Source organism: Mesoplodon densirostris, chromosome 11, assembly GCF_025265405.1.
Source record: "Mesoplodon densirostris isolate mMesDen1 chromosome 11, mMesDen1 primary haplotype, whole genome shotgun sequence".
NCBI lineage: Eukaryota > Metazoa > Chordata > Mammalia > Artiodactyla > Ziphiidae > Mesoplodon > Mesoplodon densirostris.
Window position 1 is genome coordinate 81,870,976 of NC_082671.1, and position 27,931 is coordinate 81,898,906.

Here is a 27,931-nt window from a genome sequence, read left to right on the forward strand (position 1 = left end):
GAGTCAAGTAAATATCTATACTTTTCTATTAGTGCATGTGATCCTGTTTATTAAATGGACACTTCATAGCTACTGAAAATCATCATAAAACTGGGCTGCCACAGACTTCTCAGGCTCCTAAGTTTCTGAACACATAGAAATTGCCACTTGTCATGGTCTTTCAGAGAAAAGAGAAGGCTAAGCCGTCTGTATTTGGTTTTTGGTTTGCAGCTCTCAGAGTGTTGAAAATGAAGAAATATTGTACCATAGTTACAAAATTATAACATATTTTAAATGTTTATGTTTCACAAGAAAAAAACAAAAAACAAAAAAACTGGGCTGGTAGTTTTTAAGAAAAGCAATTCCATGATTGAGAGAGTATTGCAGAGGTCCTTATCTTTCCTCTTTCCTGTTTAGACTAGGTCCCTGCAAAAGTACTGAGAGTTTCATATACTTTTATGTATGAATTATAGTAATAATGCATTTAGTGATGTAGTATTGATTATTAATGTATTTATTAATACTACCACAGTATTTTTCTAATTTTACTGTTTTTCTACATGCGTGGGAAACACATACATACACATACATGTTTATACACATTTTGGATTTCTGCATCAAGCTATGAAACTTAAAAGTTTGACTCTAGTTTAGAAACAAAGCCTTGAGTAAAATTAATTCCAATTACTAGGATGTTTAAAATACTCAGAATCCCCCCAAAGAGAAAATTTTTATGATCCTCATAAACAATATGATCACATGGATACTGAAGGGAAGTAATTTCTCCCCGATTACTGTTGACTCTCAAAGGTGGTGAAGGAATTAACTCAAGCATTTTGGATTACTTTATTACAGAATTGTAGTTGTGTATCCCTATAGGAAGTACAGATTTCTTATTTAAAATTTACCTTCAACATCACATGTTTCTGGGTAACATTACATTAGATATGGATACTATAAAAATTGTAGTAAATAATAATATAAAATGGATATTTAAAAAATTACCTGTTTAGATTTAACTGGCATTTATTGCATATCTACTAAGAGTCAAATGCCTTCACTTTTTAAATCTCATTTAATCTGATCCACAAAACATCCATCAACCCTCTTATGGACTGTATTGTGTCCCTTCTAAATTCATATATTGAGGTCCTAACCCCCAGTACCTCAGAATCTGATTGTATTTGGAGATATGGTCTTTAAAGAAGTAGTTAAGTTAAAATAAGGTTATTAGAATGGGCCTTAATCCAATAAGACTGGTGTCTTTATAAGAAGAGATTAGGACATATGCACATAGAAGGAAGACTATGTGAAGCATAGGGAGAAGGTGGCCATCTATAAGCCAAAGAAAGATGCCTCAAAAGAAACCAACCCTGCCTTCAACTTGAAGACCCTAGTCTCCAGAATTGTGAAGAAATAAATTTCTGTTGTTTAAGACACCCAGTGTGTGGTATTTTGTTATGGCAGCCATAGCAAACTGATATACTTGTAAAGGTATGTATTACACTTGTCTATGGACTGATGGCTCTAGAAGTTTTCTAAGCTAAGAAGAGGTCACACCAGGATTGAAACCCAGGTCTTCTGACCACAGTTCTAGGTACATGTGTGTGTTTAAATTACAAAACCGTAATTTGTGGTATAACAGAAAAAGTGCTTTGGAAAGCATTTAGGTACCAATGTAGAAGAAGACACATTTAGTCAGATAATGTTAGCTACTGAGTCCAGGAAAATCTCACAATTACTCCCCTTCTGTTCTTGGCTGCAAATCCAGCCCAGCTTGGTCCCCCAGTTGGCAGGCTTGGACATCAGCTGGGTAATAGGAAGAAGATGGTCCATGAATATGGAAGGTGGGAGGACTTTGGATTGTGGTAAATAAATAGAGAATTAGTTGCACATGTTTCTTTGTTAGTGTAAGAGAATTAAAAAGCATATGTATGCTGGACAATTATAGTTAGACTTAACTATTCATTTTTTCTCATTCAGCTTAGCTTTATTTTCAAGTTGTTTCATGCAGCTAACTCCCATTCTTATTCATTGATCCAAAAAGTATACATAGACATTAAAAAACGTATAAGCCATGGTTTATTTATTTAGTTTTTTTTTCATGTGAAGAAAGAGGGAAGCTCCATTGAAGTGGGCAAATATCATCAATTAAAAAAGGAATCAGAAGAACTTCCCTGGCGGTTCAGTGATTAAGACTTCGCCTTCCAATGCAGGTGGTGTGGGTTCAATCCCTGGTGGGGGAGCTAAGATCCTACATGCCTCACAGCCTAAACACCAAAGCATAAAAAAACCCAGAAGCAATATTGTAACAAATTCAATAAAGACTTTTAAAAAAATGGGAAAAGAACTCCTATTAAAAAAAAAAGAATCAGAGAACATATGCAAGTGAAAAAGCAACTTCATTTTTAGAAAAAGTATTTGTATAATACTTTATATAATTTTGAAATTAAGAACATTCAATAACAATAATACACTTAAATTCCATAAACAATACAAACATGATTGGGAGATGTGAGTGAATTATTACAAGATACGAGCAGAGGTAAAGAAAAAGATGGCAGGAGGTAACATAGGGATTTAGTTCTGAGAGTATAATTCCCAACTGCCTTCTAAAGAGCAAAGTGTACAGATTTCGAAACAGTGTTCTTCATGGAACACTCTTTTTCCACCTCCTGCTTCCCTTTGCCATATATCTCTCAAGTCTCAGTTTAAGTATCTCCTCTGGAGACAAGTCTTCTGCTCATCTCAAGAAAGGATCTTTCTTGGGCTTCCCTGGTGGCGCAGTGGTTGAGAGTCCGCCTGCCGGTGCAGGGGACACGGGTTCGTGCCCCGATCCCGGAGGATCCCACGTGCCGCGGAGCGGCTGGGCCCGCGAGCCATGGCCGCGGAGCCTGTGTGTCCGGAGCCTGTGCTCCGCAACGGGAGAGGCCGCAGCAGTGAGAGGCCCGCGTACAGCAAAAAAAAAAAAAAGAAAGGATCTTTCTTGAGATATGAGAGAGTTAGAGATGATTTGCTGATGGGAAGCATTCCTTTCTGCCCAGGCTGGGCATATTTGGCTGCCTGAGGGGGTAATTTGATTCCAGGCTCCTGCCCTCTCCCCTCTAAACAATCAGGCCAAGCAAAGAAGTAGTATCCGCCAAAAGGGCTTTAGAATAAGTCACTCTTAAATCTGTAGGCTTATGGCTCATGGACCAAAACCTACCCATGGCCTATATGGCCAGTAAACTAAGAATGGTTTCTGCATTTTTATTTATTTATTTTTTCTTTTATTTATTTTGGCTGCGTTGGGTTTTTCTTGCTGCGTGGGCTTTCGCTGGTTGTGGTGAGCAGGGGATACTCTTCGTTGCAGTGCGCGGGCTTCTCATTGCGGTGGCTTCTTGTTGTGGAGCACGGGCTGTAGGCACGTAGGCTTCAGTAGTTGCAGCGCGTGGGCTCAGTAGTTGTGGTGCATGGGCTTAGCTGCTCCGCGGCATGTGGGATCTTCCCACACCAGGGATTGAACCCGTGTCTCCTGCATTGGCAGGAGAATTCTTAACCACTGCGCCACCAGGGAAGTCCCTGCATCTTTAAATGGTTGAAAAAAAGTCAAAATAAGAATATTTTGTGACACATGGAAATTATACAAAATTCAAATTTAAGTATACATAAATAAAGTTTTATTGGTTCACAGCCACACTCTGTTTGTTTTGAATATTGCCTATGGCGACTTCCATGCCACAATGGCGAGTTGAGTAGTGTGACAGAGACTGTGTGGCCCACAAAGCTGAAGATATTTACTCTCTGGCCCTTTAATGAAAAAGTTTGTGACCCACGTGTAGAAGAAAGACAGAAGTAGAGGATGGGGTGTAAGAAGGAGGTATTAGCCCTTGAGAAACATGACATGAGATTCCAAAAGTGCATATTACATTCTTTGTGTCTTCTTAGTCACCCCTCTAGAGATTGTGTAATAGGTTTATCAGGATGCTAGCTCTTTTCCTCAGTGGAAAATAAATAGAGATGGTAAAAATTATTTATTTTTTGGCATTTCAGGGGTTTCTGTGAGAAATAGTTTGGAGACAAGACTCCATTTTTCAGTGGGCTGTGTACTGGGTCACCTGTGGGGCACACAGGTTTTCAAAGGTAGTAGCACATAGGCAGGGGGGCTCTGAGAGAGGAGGAAGTTAATGATAGAATCAGCAGGATGGTGGTGGAATGTTGTGCCGTGTGATGTGATGGTCCTGGGGGAAACCCTTATTTTTCCACATCAAATTTCCCTAGGGGGGAAGAAACTTCTCCTTTTTCCAAGAGGGAATTGTATTATAGCAAACACTTTTGCTTTCTTTCCCTACTTGCTTCCATTGGAATCACTTTACCAGTGGGTGGGATAACTTTCCTTTAAAAAAAGATACAGGTTCAATGCTGGCTTTCTTTCTCTCTTGCAATGCCTGTCTCAGGGATCACTAAGAAGGGCAGTGGGCTTTCTTCTGCTACCTAACAAGATGGTGGGCATACCTGGGCATCAGTACCTGTCTCAGGATGCTTTCCAAAGGCAGCCCTAGAAACCTATCATTCTCTCTGATCTTCTGATTCCATTTGTGAGACATGCTTTAGGCTGGCTGGCTATATGAATTTTCAGATCTAACTTTCTCCACAGGCAGGTCTCAGGGTGCACATTTACAGAGAGGAAGTTCCTAGTCTCATTTTCAGTCTAGTTTTAGTATGGATCCCTGCACTTTGTGGGATATTAGATACTTACCTCATCCAGGTAATAAAGATGACACTCTAATGAGATGCTCATTTGGTTCCTTGTGTCTATTCTCAGTCGGTTAGAACCTGGAGAAGATGGGTGATTGACATTCCATGGCCTTCAACATTCATGACCATAAATTCAGAAAGACTGCAAACATGATGATATGCTTGGTGTCTGGGTTTCCTCAGGAAGATGATGAAGGGCAAAGTTTGTGCCATGTAGGCATGAGGAGACAAACTTAAATGGAATGCAGAAAGCAAGAACTTGGTGTTCTATTCAGATGTCTAATATCTTCATAGTATTCTGTAACCTGGAGCTGCTAACTTCTGTCCCACAGCCTATCACAGTCCCAGTTATGCAGAGTAACTGTAGAGCTCAAGATGGAGAAAGTAGATATTTTCCAAATCCACTCCCTAAATCACAGAGTTATCCTATCTTAGCTCAGCTGATAACTTGATGCTATAAGACATCATCTTCTCCTCTTCCTCACTGCAAACAGACCTTGGTATGCAGTTCTAAGACTGATCTTGATTCACGTTCCTTCACTTTATGTTTCCAAAGGCTTCTTATACTTGCTTTGTCTTTTGCTTTATCTCCCTTTTCTAGTCTCAACCCCTAGTCCCTTCTTTTATTAGTCAACCCCAAGAGGAGTGACTTGCAATAATTCTCAACTTGCTTAAAAGTATACAGAATTACATCTGTGTATATCAGACTTTAGAGTAAGGGATTCAGAGCTTCTGCAGGAATTATAATATCTAGTATATATATAGATAATATTATGCTATTTTGTAACAGGAACAATACTAGATTCTTTACTTTGTCTCATTTAATCCCGACTGGTTTGTATGTGTGTATAAAACATATATACAATAATATCTAACAATATGTAATAAACATGCATAATGATATATATATACACAATATATACAACATGTGTATATATACACAATATCTTATATATATAAATAAATAAAAAGAGAAAAAATACTCTAGTATTGTTCCTGGTACATATATACATTTACTATAATTAATACTGTCCATTGAGAATAGCAAAGATAGATTTTGATGAAAAAAAAGGTTCAATTAGAAAAATGTGGAGAATAAATATATTTTTATTTTTATTATTAAAACAGAATAGAAATTGATCTCAAATTTATCCCCATACTTGATTTCTAGCTTCAATTATGCATATAACTTAATGGACTAAGACCATATTTCATCATAGGCATACAATATAAGGCCAGTGGAGACCATCAGACATAACTTCATTTTACATATGTGCCAACTGAGATCTAGCCTGTGCAATTGGTTCCCAAGATTTTCTGACTCTTTCCACTACACACAGATGCAAAATACCTTGATGAAATCTGGATGTTTAAAAAAATCTGAATTTTTTTTTTGGCCTCTCCAGATTTTTGGAAGAATGTTTTCACTTTTAATTTGCATGTTAGTTCCCATGCAGTCAAGCCTTTGTCCTCTTCAACAAGAAACTATAATGTAACTACAAACAAAGAGTTTGAAGTTAAAAACTGGCTTTGAGTATCATATACCACTAGAATACCTGGAACTATGGAACTGATTCTTGGAATAAATCATTACTAATCGTTTCCCATTGGGGGTTGACCCTCCTGATCACTAACTCAGCCGTGATGAAACATTGTTGCTTCTCAAAATTGTGGGTTCTTTTTAGCTCTGACCAACTGAATACTTATAGTATATTCTGGGATACATGTGTTTTGCTTAGGTGGCAACATTAGGAAAGTGGAAGAAGGATTTCTGTGTGCCATTTTCAAAATGAAATTAATGGCTCCTTACCTCTTGTTTCTTTAACTGGTCTGCTAGTCCCAGAATATCAGGGATCATATTATTATCATATATAATATCATCTTATTATTAAAACAGATTCAAAAACAAAAACAAAACAAAAACCCACTAGCTCAAAATCTACTTCCTTCAGGAAACCTCCCATAAGCAACCATAATATACCTAACACTTTGAACCATTCAAATAAAACCTCAGAATACTAAATTTCATTAAAAAATTTTAACATATACATTTGTTGTTACTTATCTCTGAATGTCTTTTAAGTTTTCTCCAGTTATTTACTTAAAATTTCCACTTATAGCAGGCAGTCATGGATTTGAGTCTTGGCTCACTTTCTAGCTCCATGATTTTGGGCTAATCAGCGTCGTCATCTGTAAAATAAGGATAAAAATGGTACCCATCTCATGGGATTATTATGAAGGCTGAGATAACATGAAAAAAACTTAGCATAGTACCTGGTACTTAGTAACCGTTCATCAAATGTCTGTGATAATTACTGTCTGTCCATTTTATTTTTTCATGGGGGTAGTAAGGTATATGGGGAAGAGCATGGGCTAGCAGTGAGTCAGTTCTGTGGTCCAGTTCTGTCAGCCACTTACTATGTGCAGCATCCTGAGAAATTTAATTAACGCTTTGACCCACTATTTCCTCATACCAAAATGGGTATACGGTAGTAAGATCCAGTTCACTGAATCGTAGTGAGGAAAGTGCCCATTATGTCCCTTTCCTCCCAACTGATTACCAACAAGTTAACATTTATGAAGTCTATTCCAAGGGCAAGGCAACGCACAGGGTGTCACAGGAAGTTTCAAAAGAAAATAAATGCGTGTTCTCCATCGCGGGCAAGGAGAGCAGCTAACAAAATCAAGCCAACCATGCACAATGAATTGCTGATGAATATGCAAATTAAAGTGGGTGTCTAATCCATGCTCATTTATATTTTTTCCCAGTGTGAATGTGTTAGAATTTTCAATGAGAGCCTTTTTCCTGGTATTTTCACAAGTCAGCAGATCCTCAAAACCCAACTGAAATAGAGGACTGATGAAAGACCTTAGAAAAACTGGAACAGTAACAAACCATTCCAGTGGCCAGTGTCACAGAAACTAGAATAAAACAAACCTCTTCTTTCTAAGCAAGGGCAGGTCTCAGTCGTCTCTGGAGGTAAACGGAAGGACGAAAACCGGTCCAGTCACCCGGACACCGACATAAGCGGTGGCAGAGGGCTCCTTCCCAGCATCACCAGCCTCCCATCCCGGACATGGAGGATTTTCCTCACGCGTCGTGACTGACCCGAGGCGTGGCGCCGGCGCCCGCCCGGCTGAGGAGTCGCAGCGGTCCGGAAAACTCCAGTCCTCACACGGTTAAATCTCTCCCAAGGAAACTGGGAGAGGGAGGGTCCCCGCCCACGAAAACCAGGAGAATCTCGTCCCGGCGCCCCGCCCCCATCTCCTCCCCCCACCCCCACCCCCAACTCCGGACGGACTCACTGGCCGCACCTGCCCGCGCGCACACGCCCCCCCCCCCACCGCGCGCCGGCCGCCTCGGGCGCCAGGCCTCAGAGCTGCCGCCGCCGCAGCCGACGGACCTGGGCGTCCGCCCTTCCTATCCTATCCCCGAGCCGCCTCCGCCATCGCCGCCCTCGGCAAGCGCCCGCCGCGGCTCGTCCTCACCGCCCGGCCTCGGCGCGGGCCGCGGCCGCTAGAGCCGCAGCCGCCGCGCTCCTCTCCGCCGCGGGCCGCGGACGCCGCCGCCTTAACCGCCGAGCGGGCCGGGCGCGAAAGCTGAGGAGAACCCGGGCCGGGGCGCGAGGGCGCGCGGGCCGCCGCCGCCGCCGCGGGCGTTCGAGGTGCTCGGGCTCAGGCGAGGACGGTCTCCGTCTCTTCCTCCTCACTCCGCACTCCTCACTCCTCACCATCCTCCTCCCGCTCCTCAAAAGCACCCCCGGTCCCCACCCCATCACGCCCCACCCGCGGGAACCAGGCCTCGGGAATTCAGGGGAGTGGCTGTGAGGGCGCGTCGCGGCTCCCAGCTCGGCCAGACCCTCTTCCAAGACATGGTCTGATTCTCATTGTGAAAGCTGCGCCCCGAAGAGGAGCGGAGAGTGGTGTCCCCGGCTGGGGGCTGCACGCATCTCCCGGTGCTGAAGCTCTGGCATTATCTTAGGGTGGGGCGGGGAGGGCCCTGGATTTGGGGGCAGTGGGGGTGGGCGGGGAGGAGGACCCGAACGGGAAAGGACTCTGTGAGGGAGTCGGTGAGAGACTATGGGGAAGGACCAGGAGCTGTTGGAAGCTGCTCGCACTGGAAATGTGGCTCTGGTGGAGAAACTCCTGTCTGGCAGGAAAGGAGGGATCCTGGGCGGTGGATCCGGACCCCTGCCCCTGTCTAATCTGCTAAGGTAAGGACTGGAACCGGCTCCGGGTCTGCACACCTCGTTGTGCATCGTGATGGATACGTCCTGCGCCTCATGGTTATTGCACCTGGTGGCTGCCAGCGATTCATTCTTAAATTAGGTAGGAAAACAGAATGTGTGTGTGGAGAGGAGGCATGAACCTCCCAGTTAGATTGATGCCTTAGATTCTTTGAGTAATTTTAAGATAGCCTTCCATCAATGCGTCGGTAGCTACTTTTCTCTGAGCTGTGGTGCAGAACTTATACATGTACTAGTGTTGCTGGAAGAATTTCTGCGTTTCACCCTCTCTACATCAGTGTTTATTATATATTTTCTGCTTCGAACCCAGACCTTTTTTTGGTCTACTTAAATGAAATTGGCAAAGAAGTATTGCATGCGTGCAATTATTCTGCAAAAGCCACAGCCTTTGGTTGCTGCTACCCTTCTCTTGCAGAAGGCATTTGCTGTGCTGTGGGATATGATCCCACAAAATGAAGAAAGTGAACCTTCTGATGAGATGTCATCAGTACAGGGTGTGTGTAAAACTTGATGAGGCACGTTAGGCAGCCTCAGCAGTACTTTCAGCCACCTGGACATGGCTGAGTGAAACTTGGTTATGATATCTCAGGATGAAGGATGCCAGGTCGGGATTGGGCAAGTGTATATGGAATATAGTAGAGGCCTTTTAATGGGAAGATGTTCCATGTGAGACTAATATTGCTTGGAGAATCTTTCTAAGATGACATTTAAAAAAATGTAAAGGTCTTTATTCAGCAGGCAGTACCTTGGAAATAGCAGGGTTGATTTGCATATTTGAAAAAACAATTAACTTAAAAGTTGAATTGATGGGCAAATGAAATCAGTTGTGAGGGAGGAAGCCTGCAGAATATTCACTAGATAAAATTCAAGGAAGGCTATTTAGTTTCTAAAATCATGGCTATTCAGTTTACCCTGGATATTTTTGGAGGCATCAATCATCATTCATATCTTCACCCTAAAACATCTTAGACAGCTCAGCTGTACTTGTAAAAATTTGTTAAGCTCAAGTGATTTTCTTGGTTTTTAAAAACTGTTTCTTGCTACTCTTGACTTAATTAAGGTGCTTAATACAAACTTTTGGGTGATGACATTGTGTTCTTTACACAAGTTTTCATATGTTGTGGTGGTCAGATAAAGCAGTTGTTTACAGTCCTGGCCAATAGGGTAAATGAGAATATTTCTATTACAGTGTAATGACTTTAGTTGGAAAATAGTTGATAGGATTTTAGAAAACTCCACGTGATCATCTATACTTGTTGACAGTGACATTTTATTGGAATGACAGTTCACTTCAGAACAATGAATATTTATGGGACTTTTTTTCATTAAGTCTTAGAAGTGATGACTCTTGTGTGTACTCCCTTGTTGAGTAATTTTCACTTTCAATCACAAGTAGATGGCACTTTTCATTTTTTCTACATCCTGTAGAACCTTGACTCATTTTATTATCTGGACTGTTGCCATGTCACTGTTTTAATTTTTCAAAATAGCTCAGCTCTCTGTAACTCCATCGGGGATTTTGAATTTAATAATGCCAGCCCCTTCCAGATTGCTCTCTTTAGGAGATATGAGGGAAAGGAGATGTAAGGTAAAGGACTGAGTTTGGATGTCATTGCTGTTGTATGTATGTCTTCTTCTACAAAGACTGGCCAAAGAGCTAAATCACATCCTCCAAAAAAATTTTTACAAGTATCAAATTGAAATATGTTTTTAAAACATGTACTTCAAATTTCTTTGTATATTTCTCATTTGGCTCTGTACTTTGGACAAAGAATAGAGTATCATTTATCATTTCTAATTTTACTGATGATACAAATAAGGGTCAAAAGAAAGTTAAGTACTTCTGGTTTTCAACTGTGGCACGTAAAGAGCTTAGAAGTCATAAAAAAATCACAATTAGACAATGTGTAATATTTCAGATTATAGCTCTAGTAATTGCCCTTAGTCACAGGTAGTGTATACAGAAGCAGTTTATTTGGCTATAGTTTTAAATTACAGGTAAAATAAGTATGTTTGCCAGTGGGTCATATCAGTGATACAAATAATTATGGCTAGAAACCTATATCCTGAAAGAGGTTTCTAAAAATAATCAATTTCTTTGGAAAAACACTAAAGAATTCTTTGAGAACAGTGAGAATTTTGGTTAATTTCATGGAGATAAATGGTGTTTTAAAAAGCTTATCTTTGTGATAGAACTTAAAGGTAAACATCTTTTAAATACCTTCTCGGTTGTGCCATTTAAAAAAAAGAACAGATGTCAAATTTTAGGAATAGAATAGCAACTATTTAATGTTGGTAAACATAAATAAAACACCAAAATTTTGACCCCAATATACTTCTTGAATGAGAGGTTTTCTCTTTTGCTGGTTTTGTCAGAGGTAGCAATAGTAGCTCTACAATGAAAATGCACATAGAAAACAAAACAAAACAAAAAACCTAAAAAAAGTGTGTTCATTAGAGTAGTTTGAACCAACCTGTAAAACATCAAAATCAAAACCAATAACCTTTAAACTTGCGTTTATCTATCTCATACTGAATAAATAACTAAAACAGTGCCTTTGAAGAAAATGAGAATTGAAATTATATTCTTTTGGTGATCCTTTGCATAAAATGAAATTCCTAAGAAGGCACATTTTATTTAGTTGTCACTTTATTTCACAAATGATTGTCATCAAAAGTTTATTTACAGGATAATAGATAATTATCCCTTTTCCTTCAAACATAATGGCACTTCAAAATTTTAAACTATTTTGGAATGAATTGTGGAATAGGTTTGGTACTCCCCTGCCCTACTTTATTACTTGTGTTGTGTAGTAATAGGATCGGAACCTGTGCTAAATGCATGTGTCATCTCATTCAATTCTTGTATCAACCTTAAGATGTCGGTCCTCATTTCTCAGATGAAGGACTAAAGAGATAGGAAGATTAAGAACTTGCCTAAGGTCACATAATTAGTAATGGCAAAGATTTTAAGTTCTGTGATTCAGATTTGCCTTACTGCGTCTTAAGTCTTACTCATTGAATCTGTTTTATTTGCAAAAGTTTAAGGTACATGGCCAATTAGATAGTCTAATCTGAACACTTTTTTGCTGTGAATAATAATTTAATACAAAAATCCTTATTTATTAATTTTTTTTTTTTGCTTAAAAATATCCAAAAAACAACTCATAATTGCCCTTTGAGGGATCAGTAGATAAAGACTTTTCTGAAGATGCTTTTGATCACATATTACCTACTAAGTGAGTAGTAACTGTATGATGGGGAATCAGGTATGTTTGGGTGACACTGTGGGTTTTAGCAGTAGTAAAAATGACCTTGAATAAATATAAATATGTTCCTAAGCCTCACTGTGCTCTTCTATGAAGTGGAAATAGTAATAATACCTATCATATTGGGCTGTTGTAAGGATTAAATGAGGCGTAAAGAAGTAAATGCACATTGGTGTTCATCATTGTGCCGTTATTTCTCACACAGCTCTAAAGCACTTGACTCTATTTCTTCTTTTTTTTCATTTTAGAAAGCTCTAATTTATTAGTAAACCTTCCTTTCCCTTCCATTGAGCTGAAATCTTCCTTTTTTGAACTGCTACATTTTGTTTTTAGTTTTAAATTTTGGAGCTTTCCAGAATAAATTTAACCTCAACTTCTATGTAACAATGCTTCAACAATTTTAAGGTCTTTAGTGCCACCTCTTCCTACTTTCATTATCAATACTAAATATCTCCATTTCCTTACCATTTTGTTGACTCTCTGTCTTAAGGCCTTAATTACTAAGTGTTTGGCTTCACATTATACTAGGAGTAAATTTCTGTAGTAAGTTTTCCATTAGAATCACAGAATCTTAAAATAGAAAGGGGCCTTTTCATCCAACTTCTTACTTAGAGAATTTACCTCTAACATCCTTTACCAGTTATTCCAGTTCTGTTAAACCCTGCAATGGCTAGATCCATCCATTCCATTTTTGACAGCTCTAATAATTAAAAAAATTCATCTTTTATTGAGCTGAAATTCACCTCCCTGTAATTTCCAGCAGTTGGTACTAGTTTGGCTTTATGAGTCAACACAAAGTAGCCAGGGCAGTTCTGTAGCTAATATTTAGCTATATTGTTTTCTTATAAATCTATTTTTTTCCCCAAGATTTTAGCAGCCTGTTGTCATGTGGCAATAGAGCATAGGTGGTAAGAACTTACATTTTTATACTTTTCACTACCCTCTTTTTCTTCTTTCGTATTCTCAAATTTTTCAATGACTCTCTTCAAATGTGGTGACCAGAAATGAACAAAATGCACTAGGTGTCATTTGACCAGTGTAGAATATACTGGGACTTGATATATTTGAATTAAAAAAAAAGTTATAGAACAGCATTTGTAGTATGATCCTTTTCTTTAACAAAGAATAAGTGTGTGTGAACATTTATACTGTATATTAAGAAGTCTGGAATGATAAACACCAAAATGTAAATAGTATTATTTGTTGAATGATGGAATTGTGGGTGATCTTTATTTATTTATTTAGGCTTCTCTGCATTTTCCAATATTCTACAGCGAACATGTATTGTGTAATGAAAACCTCTAAAGAACCTCTCTTCAGATTGGTATACATTTAAAAATGGCAATCTTTATTCTTGGTCTTCCTACTAACATCAAAGCCACTTAACAGAACTATTAGCCAGCTGTTTCTCTCCAATATATCTGTTTGAATATTATGAGGTATTTTATCCATTGCCTTTCTATATTCACATTATGTTCTGTTTGTCATTCCTTTGATCTACCCCTGTAGTAGTAAGTCTATAAATTCCAGGAAAATTAGGCTACTTTGTTATAGCTTGTTTCTGATAGCGAACCATTGATGATGCCTAGTATTGTGCAAATTCCTTCTACCCCCTTGCTTCTAATTCTTTTGGGTCTGGATACTTAGATTCATTTAAAGCAGCTAAGTGTCTCTTATGATCTCTGTCTTTTTGGAGCTTCAGTAATCTCCTAGCATTATTTGTTTATCCTTTCTGGTTTGAAAATGATTCTCACTAGGGATAAGAGCAAAGTAGAAGTTGGGAAGAATCAGATTCTTGGGGTTGTTAGATGTCTTAGGAAATTCTCTTGTGGTCTAAAACCATCCACAGTTTTACTCTGTGAGAGATTAAAGTTACATCAGCTGTCATAGCAGTGAACTTCTATTACTTCCCTCCTTTTTTTCAAACTTAGCTGAAAAGGACATTAGCCTTTTTCTAGGGCAAGTGTACAACTTCACTTTTGTGTTTGTTTTCAGTTTGACCTCTCGCCACCCTCTTTCATCCTTAAAAAAATCTGAGCTCATCAGAGCTCATTAGAGTACTCAAATTGAGTTGCTTCCCTCCTTTTCTTCCTTCATATTATATGTGAAATTTCATTTTATTTAACGTATCTTTCATGAGACAGCTGCAGAGCTTTTTAAAAACTCTCTCTTTGGCATAACTACCTTTTAACCTAAACAAAAATAATTCTCATTTAAACTGTGTTAAATTATTTCTTTTTTAGTCTAAATTAAGAATTATTTGTACTTTGATAAAGCAGTAAAAAGTTTAATACCTCAAATTTACTTGATTTTCTTAATGCCTCAAAGAGTCGAATACTATGTGAAGTGTATTTAGTAAATTCTTGTTGAACATAAGGAATCCAGTTCTCAAGACTCCCATGTGAAGAAGTATATCAGTAAGAACTGAGGAAAAAATATTCTTGTTATCAAAGGTATATAAACCAGAGAGCTTATACATTTTTCACATTCAGGATTCAGTTCATGAAATTTTTGGTGATGGATACAAGGAGATAAGAGGCAACTTGGAAGTATTGTAATTTTCACAACTATTTGGGCAATTGTGGTTATTGGGACTCTGATATAAGGTACTCATTTCCAGGGAAACTGTATTAGTTAAATGGAATAAATCACAAATAGAGCAGTTAAACTGCATGGAAATGTTATATCTATAAAAATAGTCAAGTTGCAAGTAGGTTATCTATTTTAGATAGTAATGGTATTTGAAGTGGTGATTGCACCATTATGTTCAGGGAGCTGTGTCTGCCAGAGTGAACAGTGCCAGCTGAATGATGGGGAGTGAGGAGAGAGGAGAGGGAATTTTGGTATTGACCTCTTTCTCAACTAAAGGGTTTTCAGCTCCCTCTTCAAAACTGTGAGGCTGATGTGTAGCAGGGAATTAGGACAACCAGCTGGTGACTACTCAACCTGTCCATTTTTACATCGCCCAGTTCCTAGTGCATCTCAGTGGTTTCTTACAGTTACAGATGAGTGAAGTAGGTCTTCACTGACATTAATGCAGAAACTTACAGTATTCAGTAGTGTGCCTACTGACCTTAGCAATTTAACCTCTCGGGTGACAGTAAACACAATTTGATTAGTTCAGTTGTATACTGAAATAATTTACTTAATTATGCATTTGAGGTAATTTTGGAAAATTCTTTCAAAGAGCCTATTTTAGAACATTTTCCTGATTATTTAACTAGAAATGGAAGCTGACTATAATTCAAATCATGGGTTAGAAAAGATTAATTTCAACCCACAGAACCTGAAGCTATTTAACATTTAATGCATTTCAGTGTGTCTTTGGTTTCCATTTTGAACATATTGCAGCATGGTTTTAATTAATTAAAATATGATGAGTTTTGGTTATGCATTATATGTTGATATGAGAGATTATCTTACATTTGAAAAAGCAGGAATTTACACAGAAGACTCATCTGTGTGCCAGTTCTTTCTCTAGTTTGTGATGACATGGTCATGTAAACCATATGGCAGCCAGAGGCACAATGCCAGTTGACAGCCCAATGTATTTTTTTGTGTAACACAGATCTAAGAACTCTTCTTACAGTCCAGTTTTCTTCTTTTGTGTCAGTAGGACAGCGGGTGAATTCTACATTTGTGTTAAACCTGGGTGAGGCTTGCAATTGTGTGATTTTTTTTGAGGGTGAATCAAAATATATGTTCAAAGGATAAATTTTGTTTTCCTCATTTCCTTCTACTGTAATCTCCAAAGTTCACCTCTGAGAGTGTTTCTTATATATAGTGCTTTATTTTTTTTATTTTTTTTATTTTTTATTTTTTTTGCGGTATGCGGGCCTCTCACTGTTGTGGCCTCCCCCGTTGCGGAGCACAGGCTCCAGACGCGCAGGCTCCGGACGCGCAGGCTCAGCGGCCATGGCTCACGGGCCCAGCCGCTCCGCGGCATATGGGATCCTCCCAGACCGGGGCACGAACCCGTATCCCCTGCATCGGCAGGCGGACTCTCAACCACTTGCGCCACCAGGGAGGCCCTATAGTGCTTTATTATTTAACAGCATATCTTTACGAATCTGTCTATAAAATGAATTTTGATTCAGTTGTGCTGTAGAATTATTTGGGTTCTATTGTGTTGTGAGAGCAGCTTTATTTAAAGTGGTTAATTACTTCTAGTTAAGTGAGCTGAACCAATTGGCCTAAACTTGTTGCCCTTAAATTGGATCATCTCTTGACTGATGGTTGTGGGCATAAACAGCCAACCTCATTTCTTGCTGCCTGCTTGATATTTCTGTTCCCTGTACCCCATTTCCTCTAACCCTTCCTGCTCAAATTTCTTTTTCTAGAAAGAAAGTCTCTTCTCCATTCTAATTAGTACAGGTTCAACCTGCCTCTAGTTTTTGTGCCAATTGTCCCTCTCCAAGAGTAGCAGATTTTGTGTGAGGAGTAGAGTTGGGTTGGGCTGTGTATAGTGACAAGTCGATTAAGAAGAACAAAAATTGGACCTTCAGAATTGTGGCGTTTACAGAGTTTGCTTTCATCATCTCTAGTTTCCTGCATATCTTAATGTTAATTTCTACTCACACGTCATGGACTCAGTGCCCTTGTGCCTTTCCTAACCTTACCCCACCACCAACAATTATTTGTGGGTGCTGACAATTCATACTGAAGTATGATTGACTGGTAAAGGCTTTTAGGAAGAGGAAGCTCTTTTAGTATTTTCATTTAAAGAGGAAACAACACTTTAGGCCAAAATACTAAAGCTATGGAACTCTAATGGCAGAGTTGATGGAGTGGATTTTTCAGATTTGCAAGGGTGGGTTGGATAAAGGTGGTCATTTATCCTTTCTTCTTACAAGGCTGGTGCTGTAGAAGGGGAAAGGGATTTGATTGGAGACAAGAGAAATAGGATAGCATAGGGCTGGTGCTGGAAAAACCTTTTTTTTTTTTTTTTTTTTTTTGCTACTTAATTAGTCCCTAGAACTTTTTACTGGATATCTGTTATATACTGATCTTAGGTATCAGCATATGGTATATATTTTGCCTATTTCCAGAAATTATTCCTAAGATGTTTTTATTTATTATAACAAAGATATAGAATAGAATTGTATAAGAGCTTTAATATCGAATGTGGTTTTAGATTCAAATTCTTCCACATCCATTTTCTTGTTATTAAAAAAAAATTATGTTGTAAGTTTACTCAATATGTACGTTTTTTCATAAACCCATGTTTCACTACTGGGGAGGTGTTTGAAGTTCTGTCCCCTGGATCCCAATTAGCATTCTTCCACACTAAAGTTTTCTTTTCTTTTTTTCTTTTTCCCCCCCAAATTAGTATTTAGCCACTTTGAATCCTTGTTTGATACCTCTAGTTACTAGTCTGCATTTGAAATGTTTCATGTAGCATATAAATATGCTAAATTCAGTATCTTATGTTTTGAATATACTAAAAAACTGCTGTATTTACTTAGAGAATTATCCCTGTTTCGTATAGATATTTTACTTCTAGTATGGAGGCATGGGAGTGAGTGGGAGTTTGTGGGGAGCTGCAGGAATTATGCAGAGATGTTCTTTGGCATGGTAAACTCCATGGTGGTGGAGTAGCCTAGAACAGAGTTGCTTCCTGTTGGCTTGCTTTGGCTAGTGACCAGAGTGGTCTGTTACTCTGAATTTCATAGAAACTTTGGAGACATAATGGAGAAGGTGAAGAATTACAAACAAGTACCTGTAGAATAATGGGACAATATTTAACAAAGAGTTAATACAGTGTGATATGTGCTGTAATGGAAGTCTCAAACAATGCTACAGGAATGCCAGGAGCAAGGAGGAGATACCTTTAGTCTGTTTGGAGGAGTAGTCAGGGGAAACTTCAGAGAGGAGGTGATTCTTGAACCTTATTGAATGAGTAGGAGTTTGTCAGGTTGACAATTTGCAGGAAGGGTGTTTCAGGCAAAAGGAACAATATATTTAATAATTGTGTGTGAAAATGTAGAATATATATAATATGGGGTATTAGAAGTAGTTTGTTATAGAGCATGGATATGAGGTAAGTCTGGAGATTGAAGTACTTGTGTGCTGCCCTTAGGAGTTTGAATTTTAATCTGAAAGCCATGGAGATCCATTGACTTTTTGTTTCACATTTTGATATGTTACTTATTCATTTATGATAATAGCATGACTGTGTTTCAGAAAATTGAGAAGAGTGAAAATCATTCCAATCCTATTGCTAAAATAACTTTTTCCTATGTATGTTTAATGTAGTTGCTGTTAGATAGAGTGTACAGTTTGAATGCTGAATTTTTTGCTTAGTAATGTATCAGACTTCTTCAGTGTTATTCCAAAGTCTTCATAATCATATTTTTAATCACACCATAGTATTCCATTTAATGCAGAAGTTTCATAGACCTCTTCCATCAGAATCACTCCTGGTCGTTTGTTAAAAATATGCATTTCCTATTCCCATCTCAGACTTACTAGGTCAGAATTTTGGGGTATAAGTTCTGGGAATATGCATTTTACAACCTTCCCTAGTTCAATGGCTGTGTACTCTGTAAAGTGTGAGAACCACTGATCTGGTGATGTATATACCATTACTTAAACGTTCCCTTAATACTCGATACCTGGATATTTTAACTTACTTGTTATTATTATAAGTAATATATATATATATTTTTGCTGTACGCGGGCCTCTCACTGCTGTGGCCTCCCCCATTGCGGAGCACAGGCTCCGGACGCGCAGGCCCAGCGGCCATGGCTCACGGGCCCAGCCTCTCCACGGCATGTGGGATCTTCCCAGACCGGGGCACGAACCCGTATCCCCTGCATCGGCAGGCGGACTCTCAACCACTGCGCCACCAGGGAAGCCCTATAAGTAAAATTTTGATGAACATTGTTATACAAATCATCTTTTCCATAAAATTATATTCTTAATATACATTTCTAGAAGTGGAATCACTATTCTGAAAGGCATTTATTATTAACTCCATATTTATATATGGGGTAAAAGAGCAGAAAAATTGAATAACTTGCCCAAAGTTACAAAGGTAGTAAGTGACAGATCCAAGATTCAAATTCAGGTCTTTCTAATCCCAGAGATCTTTTTATTGTGCCATGTTGCTTCCTTGTTCCATAGGGACCAATGTATGTCCTTGGTTAAAATATGAAATTGCCAATATTATTCCAGTGTATAATTAGAAAATACATTTTCTACAAAATTATAAGTAACGTATTTCAGATCTTACATAGTTCTCATTATTTTTGCTTTTGCTCATCATACAGTTTCACATTATAGGCAGTATTTTGCTTTACATTTGTTTCTTTTTTTTATTTACAAAGTTTAAAAATTTTTTAAAATTTATTCTTATATTTTTGGCTGTGCCGTGTGGCATGCCGGATCTTAGTTTCCCCACTAGGGATTGAACCCGCGACCCCTGCAGTGGAAGTGCGGAGTCTTAACCACTGGACCTCCAGGGAAGTCCTACATTCCTTTCTTGATGGCACGTAAACAGTAAACTGAATTCAATGTTAAGTTAAAGATGTTTTAAAATATTTCTTTGTCATCATTTTCACCTTAAACAGGGTGGAATTGTTTTATCCAAAATTTCTTAGGCACTTGATGTTATATAACTTCTTTTGTCTTCAAAGGTGGTCTAATAACTTGTCTGTCAGATGGGTGTGATTCAGATGGGTGTGATTTATATCTCCTTATTTCTTCCCTCTTACAAAAGGAGGAAAATAAAGTGTTCACCATAGTCCTCACTTAATAAACTTTATAATTTATCTCTTTCAAGCTGATAAATCTGAGCTCATAGTTCTTAACTGAGCTCATTAACAACTCAGGGACCTCATCAAATCTAGTGTTAGGCTGTGTAGAAAAACCAAGGAACCAAGGCAGTTAGGACCTTCACCTCCTCTCTTTCTGTGCACCTCTGTCCCTTTTCAGAGCCTTTCTTTCTGTCTTGGTTATGAGGCATTCTTTGGCTTCTTTTATCTGGAACTCAGAACTCTCATTCAGTTTTACCCTGTACCAAAAAAAGTTTCCTATATTACATTTTATTCCTTCATGCCTTAGATCTCCATTTTCAAAAACAGCAAATGGCATAGTAGAAAGAAGCAGCAAGATGTAATGGAAAAAGTCTGAATCTTGGAATTGAATGAAAACTGCCAGTGAATGGATTTTTGGCCCTTGGCAAGTTATTCCACTTCTTTGGGCTTCACTCTCCTTATTTATAAAGTGGAAATGATAATACCTGTCTTGTAGAGTTGTAAGAAGTAGAGATAATTTATATAAAGTACCTAGCACAGTGCCTGTCACATAGGAGGACTCAAATGCATGCTTCTGTTATGATTATTATTATTACTAGGACATTAATGGCTGTGCAAGGAATAATTGTATAGATTCAGAGTATCTTTATTTCAATGGGAACTCTGGGATATTTGCATTTTAATAGGTAACTTCTTTAGGGGCATTGTCTTAGCCTAAATCATGAATGGTATAGGCACCAAGACAGGCCATTGGGGATGATGATTTGTCCAGTCTTCCTGACTGCAGAGATAGGGATTACTTTTTCCTGCCTACTTTTAGGAGTGGTTCTGGTCACCAAACATTTAGCCTTTATTCTTATCTTCTACATTCCTCACAAAGCTAATTTGAACAGAAAGAAATGGTGTTCTGTTGGAGTTGTATGTGCTCTGCTGTAATCCATATGGTTAATGGGTTTCTAATAAGCCTATCATTAATATTTTCCTTATCTTTTTTTTTTTTTTTTTTTTTTTTTTGCTGTACGCGGGCCTCTCACTGTTGTGGCCTCCCCCATTGTGGAGCACAGGCTCCGGACGCACAGGCCCAGCGGCCATGGCTCACGGGCCCAGCCTCTCCGCGGCATGTGGGATCTTCCCAGACTGGGACACAAACCCATATCCCCTGCATCGGCAGGCGGACTCTCAACCACTGCGCCACCAGGGAAGCCCCTTATCTTTCTTTTTAAAGCATTATTAATTGACAAATATTTTGAGGGTGTGTACTGTGTATTTACCATGATGATGGTGCTTTGGAGGATAGAAAGTAGACTTCTCTTTAGGCCCTTACAAAAATTGCACACATAGGATGATAGCTAACTATATAGTAGTGTCTAATTTTACTAGGGTCTGAAAGCTCATAAATTCAACTTTTTCTTTGGCTTAGTCCAGTGTCAACATTTGGCTCTCATCTTCCACTGCATACCAGTGTATGATCTGAATCTGATCATGAATCAGGTTTAAGTAATTCTTTAACAGCTGAAGATAGAACTATATACTCTCAAATATTTTTCTTTAAAAAATTAAAAAAATAATCACATACTTGAGGAAAACCTGGAAGTACAAGGCAAAGAACTGTTTCTTTTCCTGGACCATTTGAGAGTAAGTTGCCAACCTAATGTACTAGCACCCCAGAATACCTTAGTTTGTATTTAGTTATTTCCTAAAGACAAGGATATTTCCCAATATAACTACAGTACATCCACTAAAATCAGGAAATAACCACCAGACCCCACTCAGGTTTTGATAGGTGTGCCAGTGGTATGCATCATTGGGATCCAGTTCAAAATCACCCATTACGTGTAGCTGTCATACCTCTTTAAACTTCTTTGGTATGCTACAGTTTCTCAGTCTTGCCTTGACTTTTATGACTTTGACACTTTTCAAAGGCTATAGGCCAGTTATTTTGTAAAATGTCCCTCATTTGGGCTTTCCTGATGTTTTCTCATGCATTTTGATAGGAATATCACAGAGGGGTTGCTGTGTTCTTTTCATTGCATCCTATCAGATGGCATGTGATTTTGATTTTGTCCTATTTCTGATAATGTTCTCTTTAATCACTTGCTTTTACTAGTGTCTGTCAGACTTCTCTATATACAATTACTCTTTTTCCATTTGTAAAAACTATTTTGTGGGGAAGTACATTTAAACTATGTGAATATCCCATTCCTCATCAAACTTTCTCTTATTCATTCATTCATTCATTCATTCATTCATTTATTTATTGCGGTACGTGGGCCTCTCACCGCTGCAGCCTCTCCCACCTCGGAGCACAGGCTCCTGACGCGCAGGCCTAGCGGCCGTGGCTCACGGGCCCAGCCGCTCCGCGGCACGCGGGACCCTCCCGGACCGGGGCACGAACCCGCGTCCCCTGCATCGGCAGGCGGACTCCCAACCACTGTGCCACCAGGGAAGCCCTTCATTTATTTATTTATAGGCATACCTCAGAGGTACTGTGGGTTCAGTTCCAGATCACTACAATAAAGCAAGTCACCTGAATTTTTTGGTTTCCCAATGCATATAAAAGTTATGTTTACACTACACTATACTATAGTCTATTAAATATGCAATAGCATTGTGTCTGAAAAACAAGGTACATACCTTAATAAAAAAATACTTTATTGTTAAAAATGCTAAACAACATCTGAGCCTTCAGTGAGTTGTAATCTTTTTTGCTGGTGGAGGGTCTTTCTTCGATGTTCATGACTGCTGACTGATCAGGGTGGTGGTTGCTGAAGGTTGGGATGGCTATGGCAACTTCTTAAAATAAGAAAATGAAGTTTGCCATCTCAATTGACTCTTCCTTTCATGAATGATTTCTGTACCATGTAATGCTATTTTGTATTTTACCCACAAAAGAGCTTCTTTCAAAACTAGAGTTAATCCTCTCAAAACCTGTTGCTGCTTTAGCAACTAAGTTTGTGTAATATTCTAAATCCTTTGTTGCTTCCATCTCAAGCAACTATTTTCTTTGCCATTCCATAAGAAGCAATTTCTCATCTGTTCAAGGTCTATCATGAGATTGCAGCAATTCAGTCACATCTTCAGTTTCTACTTCCATCTCTAGTTCTCTTGCCATTTCCACCACATCTGCAGTTACTTCCCTCACTAAAGTCTTGAACCCTTCAGTAATCCATAAGTGTTGGAATCAACTTCTTCCAAATTCCTGTTCCTGTTGATCTCTTAACTTCTTCCCATGAATCATGAATGTTCTTAATGGAATCCAGAAGGGTGAATCCTTTCCAGAAGGTTTTCAATTGACTTTGTCCAGATTCATCAGAGGAATCATTATCTGTGGCAGCTATAGCCTTACGAAATATGTTTTTTAAATAATGACTTGAAAGTTGAAATTACTCCTTGATCTGTGGACTGAAGAATGGACATTGTGTTAGCAGGTGTGAAAATAATATTACTCTCATTGTACATCTCCATCATAGTTCTTAGGTGACCAGGTGCATTGTCACTGAGCAGTAATATTTGGAGAGGAATATTTTTTTCCTGAGCAATAGTGGGCTTAAAATATTCAGTAAACCATGTTGTAAACAGATGTGCTGTCATCCAGTCTTGTTGCATTTATAGAGCATAGACAGAGTAGATATAGCATAAATCTTAAGGGCCCTAGGATTTTGTGGAATGGTAAATGAGCATTGGCTTCAATTTATTTTTATTTAATTAATTTGAAAAATTGAAGTATAGTTGATTTACAATTGGCTTAAATTTAAAGTCACCAGCTACCTTAGCTCCTAACAGGCTGTCAGGAGAGTTAGGCTGTCCTTTGAAGCTTTGAAGCCAGATGTTGACTTCTCCTCTCTAGCTATGAAAGTCTTAGATGGAATTGTCTTCCAATGGAAGGCTGTTCTGTCTACATTGAAAAATCTGTTGTTTAGTGTAGCCACTTTCATTAGTTATTTTAGTTAGATCTTCTGGATAACTGGCTACAGCTTCTACATTAGCACTTTCTGCTTCATCTTGCACTTTTATGTGATGGAGATGGCTTCTTTCCTTAAACTTCATGAACCAACCTCTGCTGGCTTCAGACTTTTCTTCTGCAGCTTTCTTACGTCTTTCTCAGACTTCATTTGCTCTGGATTTGGCTTTGGCTTAAGGGAATGTTGTGGCTCATTTGATCTTCTATCCAGACCCCTAAAACTTTCTTATCAGTGATAAGGCTGTTTTGCTTTCTTATCATTTGTGTGTTCATTGGAGTGGAACTTTAAATTTCCTTCAAGAATATTTTTTTTTGCATTCACAACTTGGCTAGCTGTTTGGTGCAAGATGCCTAGCTTTCAGCCTGTCTCAGCTTTTGACGTATCTTCTTCACTAAACTTAATCATTTCTAGCTTTTGATTTAAAGAGATGACTGAGTCTTCCTTTCACTTGAACAGTTAGAGGCCATTGTAGGGTTATTAATTGGCCAATTTCAGTATTGTTGTGTCTCAGAATAGGGAACCCCGAGGAGAGGGAGAGAGACAGGAATGGCCAGTCAGTGAAGCAGTCAGGACATACACAACATTTATCTGTTCAGTTTGCTATCTTATATGGGCATGGTTCATGGCACCTCGAAACAATTTTTTTTAACATCTTTGTTGGAGTATAATTGCTTTACAGTGGTGTGTTAGCTTCTGCTTTATGACATAGTGAATCAGCTATACATTTACATATACCCCCATATCTCCTCCCTATTGCATCTCCCTCCTACCCTCCCTATCCCACCCCTCTAGATGGTCACAAAGCACCAAGCTGATCTCCCTGCGCTATGTGGCTGCTTCCCACTAGCTATCTATTTTACATTTGATAGTATATATAAGTCCATGCCACTCTGTCATTTTGTCCCAGCTTACCCTTCCCCTCCCCATGTCCTCAAGTCCATTTTCTATGTCTGTGTCTTTATTCCAGTCCTGCCCTTAGGTTCTTCAGAACCTTTTTTTTTTTTTAGATTCCATATATATGTGTTAGCATATGGTATTTGTTTTCCTCTTTCTGACTTACTTCACTCTGTATGACAGTCTCTAGGTCCATCCACCTCACTACAAATAACTCAATTTCGTTTCTTTTTATGGCTGAGTAATATTCCATTGTATATATGTGCCACATCTTCTTTATCCATTCATCTGTTGATGGATACTTAGGTTGCTTCCATATCCTGGCTATTGTAAATAGAGCTGCAATGAACATTGTGGTACATGACTCTTCTTCAGTTATGGTTTTCTCAGGGTGTATGCCCAGTAGTGGGATTGCTGGGTCCTATGGCAGTTCTATTTTTAGTTTTCTAAGGAACCTCCATACTGTTCTCCATAGTGGCTGTATCAATTTACATTCCCATCAACAGTGCAAGAGGGTCCACTTTTCCCCACACCCTCTCCAGCATTTATTCTTTGTAGAGTTTTTGATGATGGCCATTCTAACTGCTGTGAGATGATACCTCATTGTAGTTTTTTTTTTTGTGGGGGGGGTACGCGGGCCTCTCACTGTTGCGGCCTCTCCCGATGCGGAGCACAGGCTCCGGACGCGCAGGCCCAGCGGCCATGGCTCATGGGCCCAGCCGCTCCACGGCATGTGGGATCTTCTCGGACTGGGGCACAAACCCGTGTCCCCTGCATCAGCAGGTGGACTCTCAACCACTGTGCCACCAGGGAAGCCCCTCATTGTAGTTTTGATTTGCATTTCTCTAATGATTAGTGATGTTGAGCATCCTTTCATGTGTCTGTTGGAAAGCTGTATATCTTCTTTGGAGAAATGTCTATTTAGGCCTTCTGACCATTTTTGGATTGGGTTGTTTGATTTTTTGCTATTGAGCTGCATGAGCCGCTTGTAAATTTCGGCAATTAATCCTTTGTCAGTTGCTTCATTTGCAAATATTTTCTCCCATTCTGAGGGCTGTCTTTTCGTCTTGTTTATGGTTTCCTTAGCTGTATAAAAACTTTTAAGTTTCATTAGGTCCCACTTGTTTATTTTTGTTTTTATTTCCCTTTCTCTAGGAGGTGGGTCAAAAAGGATCTTGCTGTGATTTATGTCATAGAGTGTTCTGCCTATGTTTTCCTCTAAGAGTTTTATAGTGTCTGGCCTTACATTTAGGTCTTTAATCCATTTTGAGTTTATTTTTGTGTATGGTGTTAGGGAGTGTTGTAACTTCATTCTTTTACATGTAGCTGTCCAGTTTTCCCAGCACCACTTATTGAAGAGGCTGTCTTTTCTCCTTTGTATATTCTTGCCTCCTTTATCAAAAATAAAGTGACCATAGGTGTGTGGGTTTATCTCTGGCATTTCTATCCTGTTCGATTGATCTATATTTCTGTTTTTGTGCCACTACCATACTGTCTTGATTACTATAGCTTTGTAATATAGTCTGAAGTCCAGGAGCCTGATTCCTCCAGCTCCATTTTTCTTTCTCAAGATTGCTTTGGTTATTCGGGGTCTTTTGTGTTTCCATACAAATTGTGACATTTTTGTTCTAGTTCTGTGAAAAATGTCATTGGTAGTTTGATATCTGCAGATTGCTCTGGGTAGTATAGTCATTTTCACAATGTTGATTCTTCCAGTCCAGAACATGATATATCTCTCCATCTGTTTGTATCATCTTTAATTACTTTCATCAGTGCCTTACAGTTTTCTGCATACAGGTCTTTTGTCTCCTTAGGTAGGTTTATTCCTAGGTATTTTATTCTTTTTGTTGCAATGGTAAGTGGAGTGTTTCCTTAATTTCTCTTTCAGGTTTTTCATCATTAGTGTATAGGAATGCAAGAGATTTTTCTGCATTAGCTTGTATCCTGGTAGTTTACCAAATTCATTGATTAGCTCTACTAGTTTTCAGGTAGCATCTTTAGGATTCTCTATGTATAGTATCATGTCATCTGCAAACAGTGACAGCTTTACTTCTTCTTTTCTGATTTGGATTCCTTTTATTTCTTTTTCTTCTCTGATTGCTGTGGCTAAAACTTCCAAATCTATCTTGGATAATAGTTGTGAGAGTAGACAACCTTGTCTTGTTCCTGATCTTAGAGGAAATGCTTTCAGTTTTTCACCATTGAGAACGATGTTGACTGTGGGTATGTCATATATGGCCTTTATTATGTTGAGGTAAGTTCCCTCTATGCCTACTTTCTGGAGGGTTTTTATCATAAATGGGTGTTGAATTTTGTTGAAAGCTTTTTCTGCATCTATTGAGATGATCATATGGTTTTTATTCTTCAATTTGTTAATATGGTGTATCACATTGATTGATTTGCATATATTGAAGAATCCTTGCATTCCTGGGATAAACCCCACTTGATCATGATGTATGATCCTTTTAATGTGCTGTTGGATTCTGTTTGCTACTATTTTGTTGAGGATTTTTGAATGTATGTTCATCAAGTGATATTGGCCTGTAGTTTTCTTTCTTTGTGCATCTTTGTCTGGTTTTGGTATCAGGGTGATGGTGGCCTTGTAGAATGAGTTTGGGAGTGTTCCTCTGCTATAGTTTGAAAGAGTTTGAGAAGGATAGGTGTTAGCTCTTCTCTAAATGTTTGATAGAATTCGCCTGTGAAGCCAGCTGGTCCTGGGCTTCTGTTTGTTGGAAGATTTTTAATCACAGTCTCAATTTCAGTGCCTGTGATTGGTCTGTTTATATTTTCTATTTCCTCCTAGTTCAGTCTTGAAGGTTGTGCTTTTCTCAGAATTTGTCCATTTCTTCCAGGTTGTCCATTTTATTGGCATATAGTTGCTTGTAGTAATCTCTCATGATCCTTTGCATTTCTGCAGTGTCAGTGGTTACTTCTCCTTTTTCATTTCTAATTCTACTGATTTCAGTCTTCTGTTTTTTTCTTTATGAGTCTGTCTAATGGTTTATCAATTTTGATTATCCTCTCAAAGAACCAGCTTTTAGTTTTATTGATGTTTGCTATTGTTTCCTTCATTTCTTTTTCATTT

The 27,931-nt window shown here is 38.7% G+C and overlaps 1 protein-coding gene across 5 annotated transcripts in view; it reads left to right on the forward strand.

Moving 5' to 3' along the window:
• The first annotated feature begins 8,796 nt into the window (after positions 1 to 8,796).
• ANKS1B (ankyrin repeat and sterile alpha motif domain containing 1B) overlaps positions 8,797 to 27,931 on the forward strand; it is a 1,156,804-nt gene continuing 1,137,669 nt past the window's right edge. For all 5 annotated transcript variants that reach the window (XM_060113525.1, XM_060113526.1, XM_060113527.1 and 2 more), the window contains exon 1: positions 8,797 to 8,930. In XM_060113525.1, the coding sequence (XP_059969508.1) occupies positions 8,797 to 8,930 (134 nt within the window). The remainder of the gene's footprint in view (positions 8,931 to 27,931) is intronic.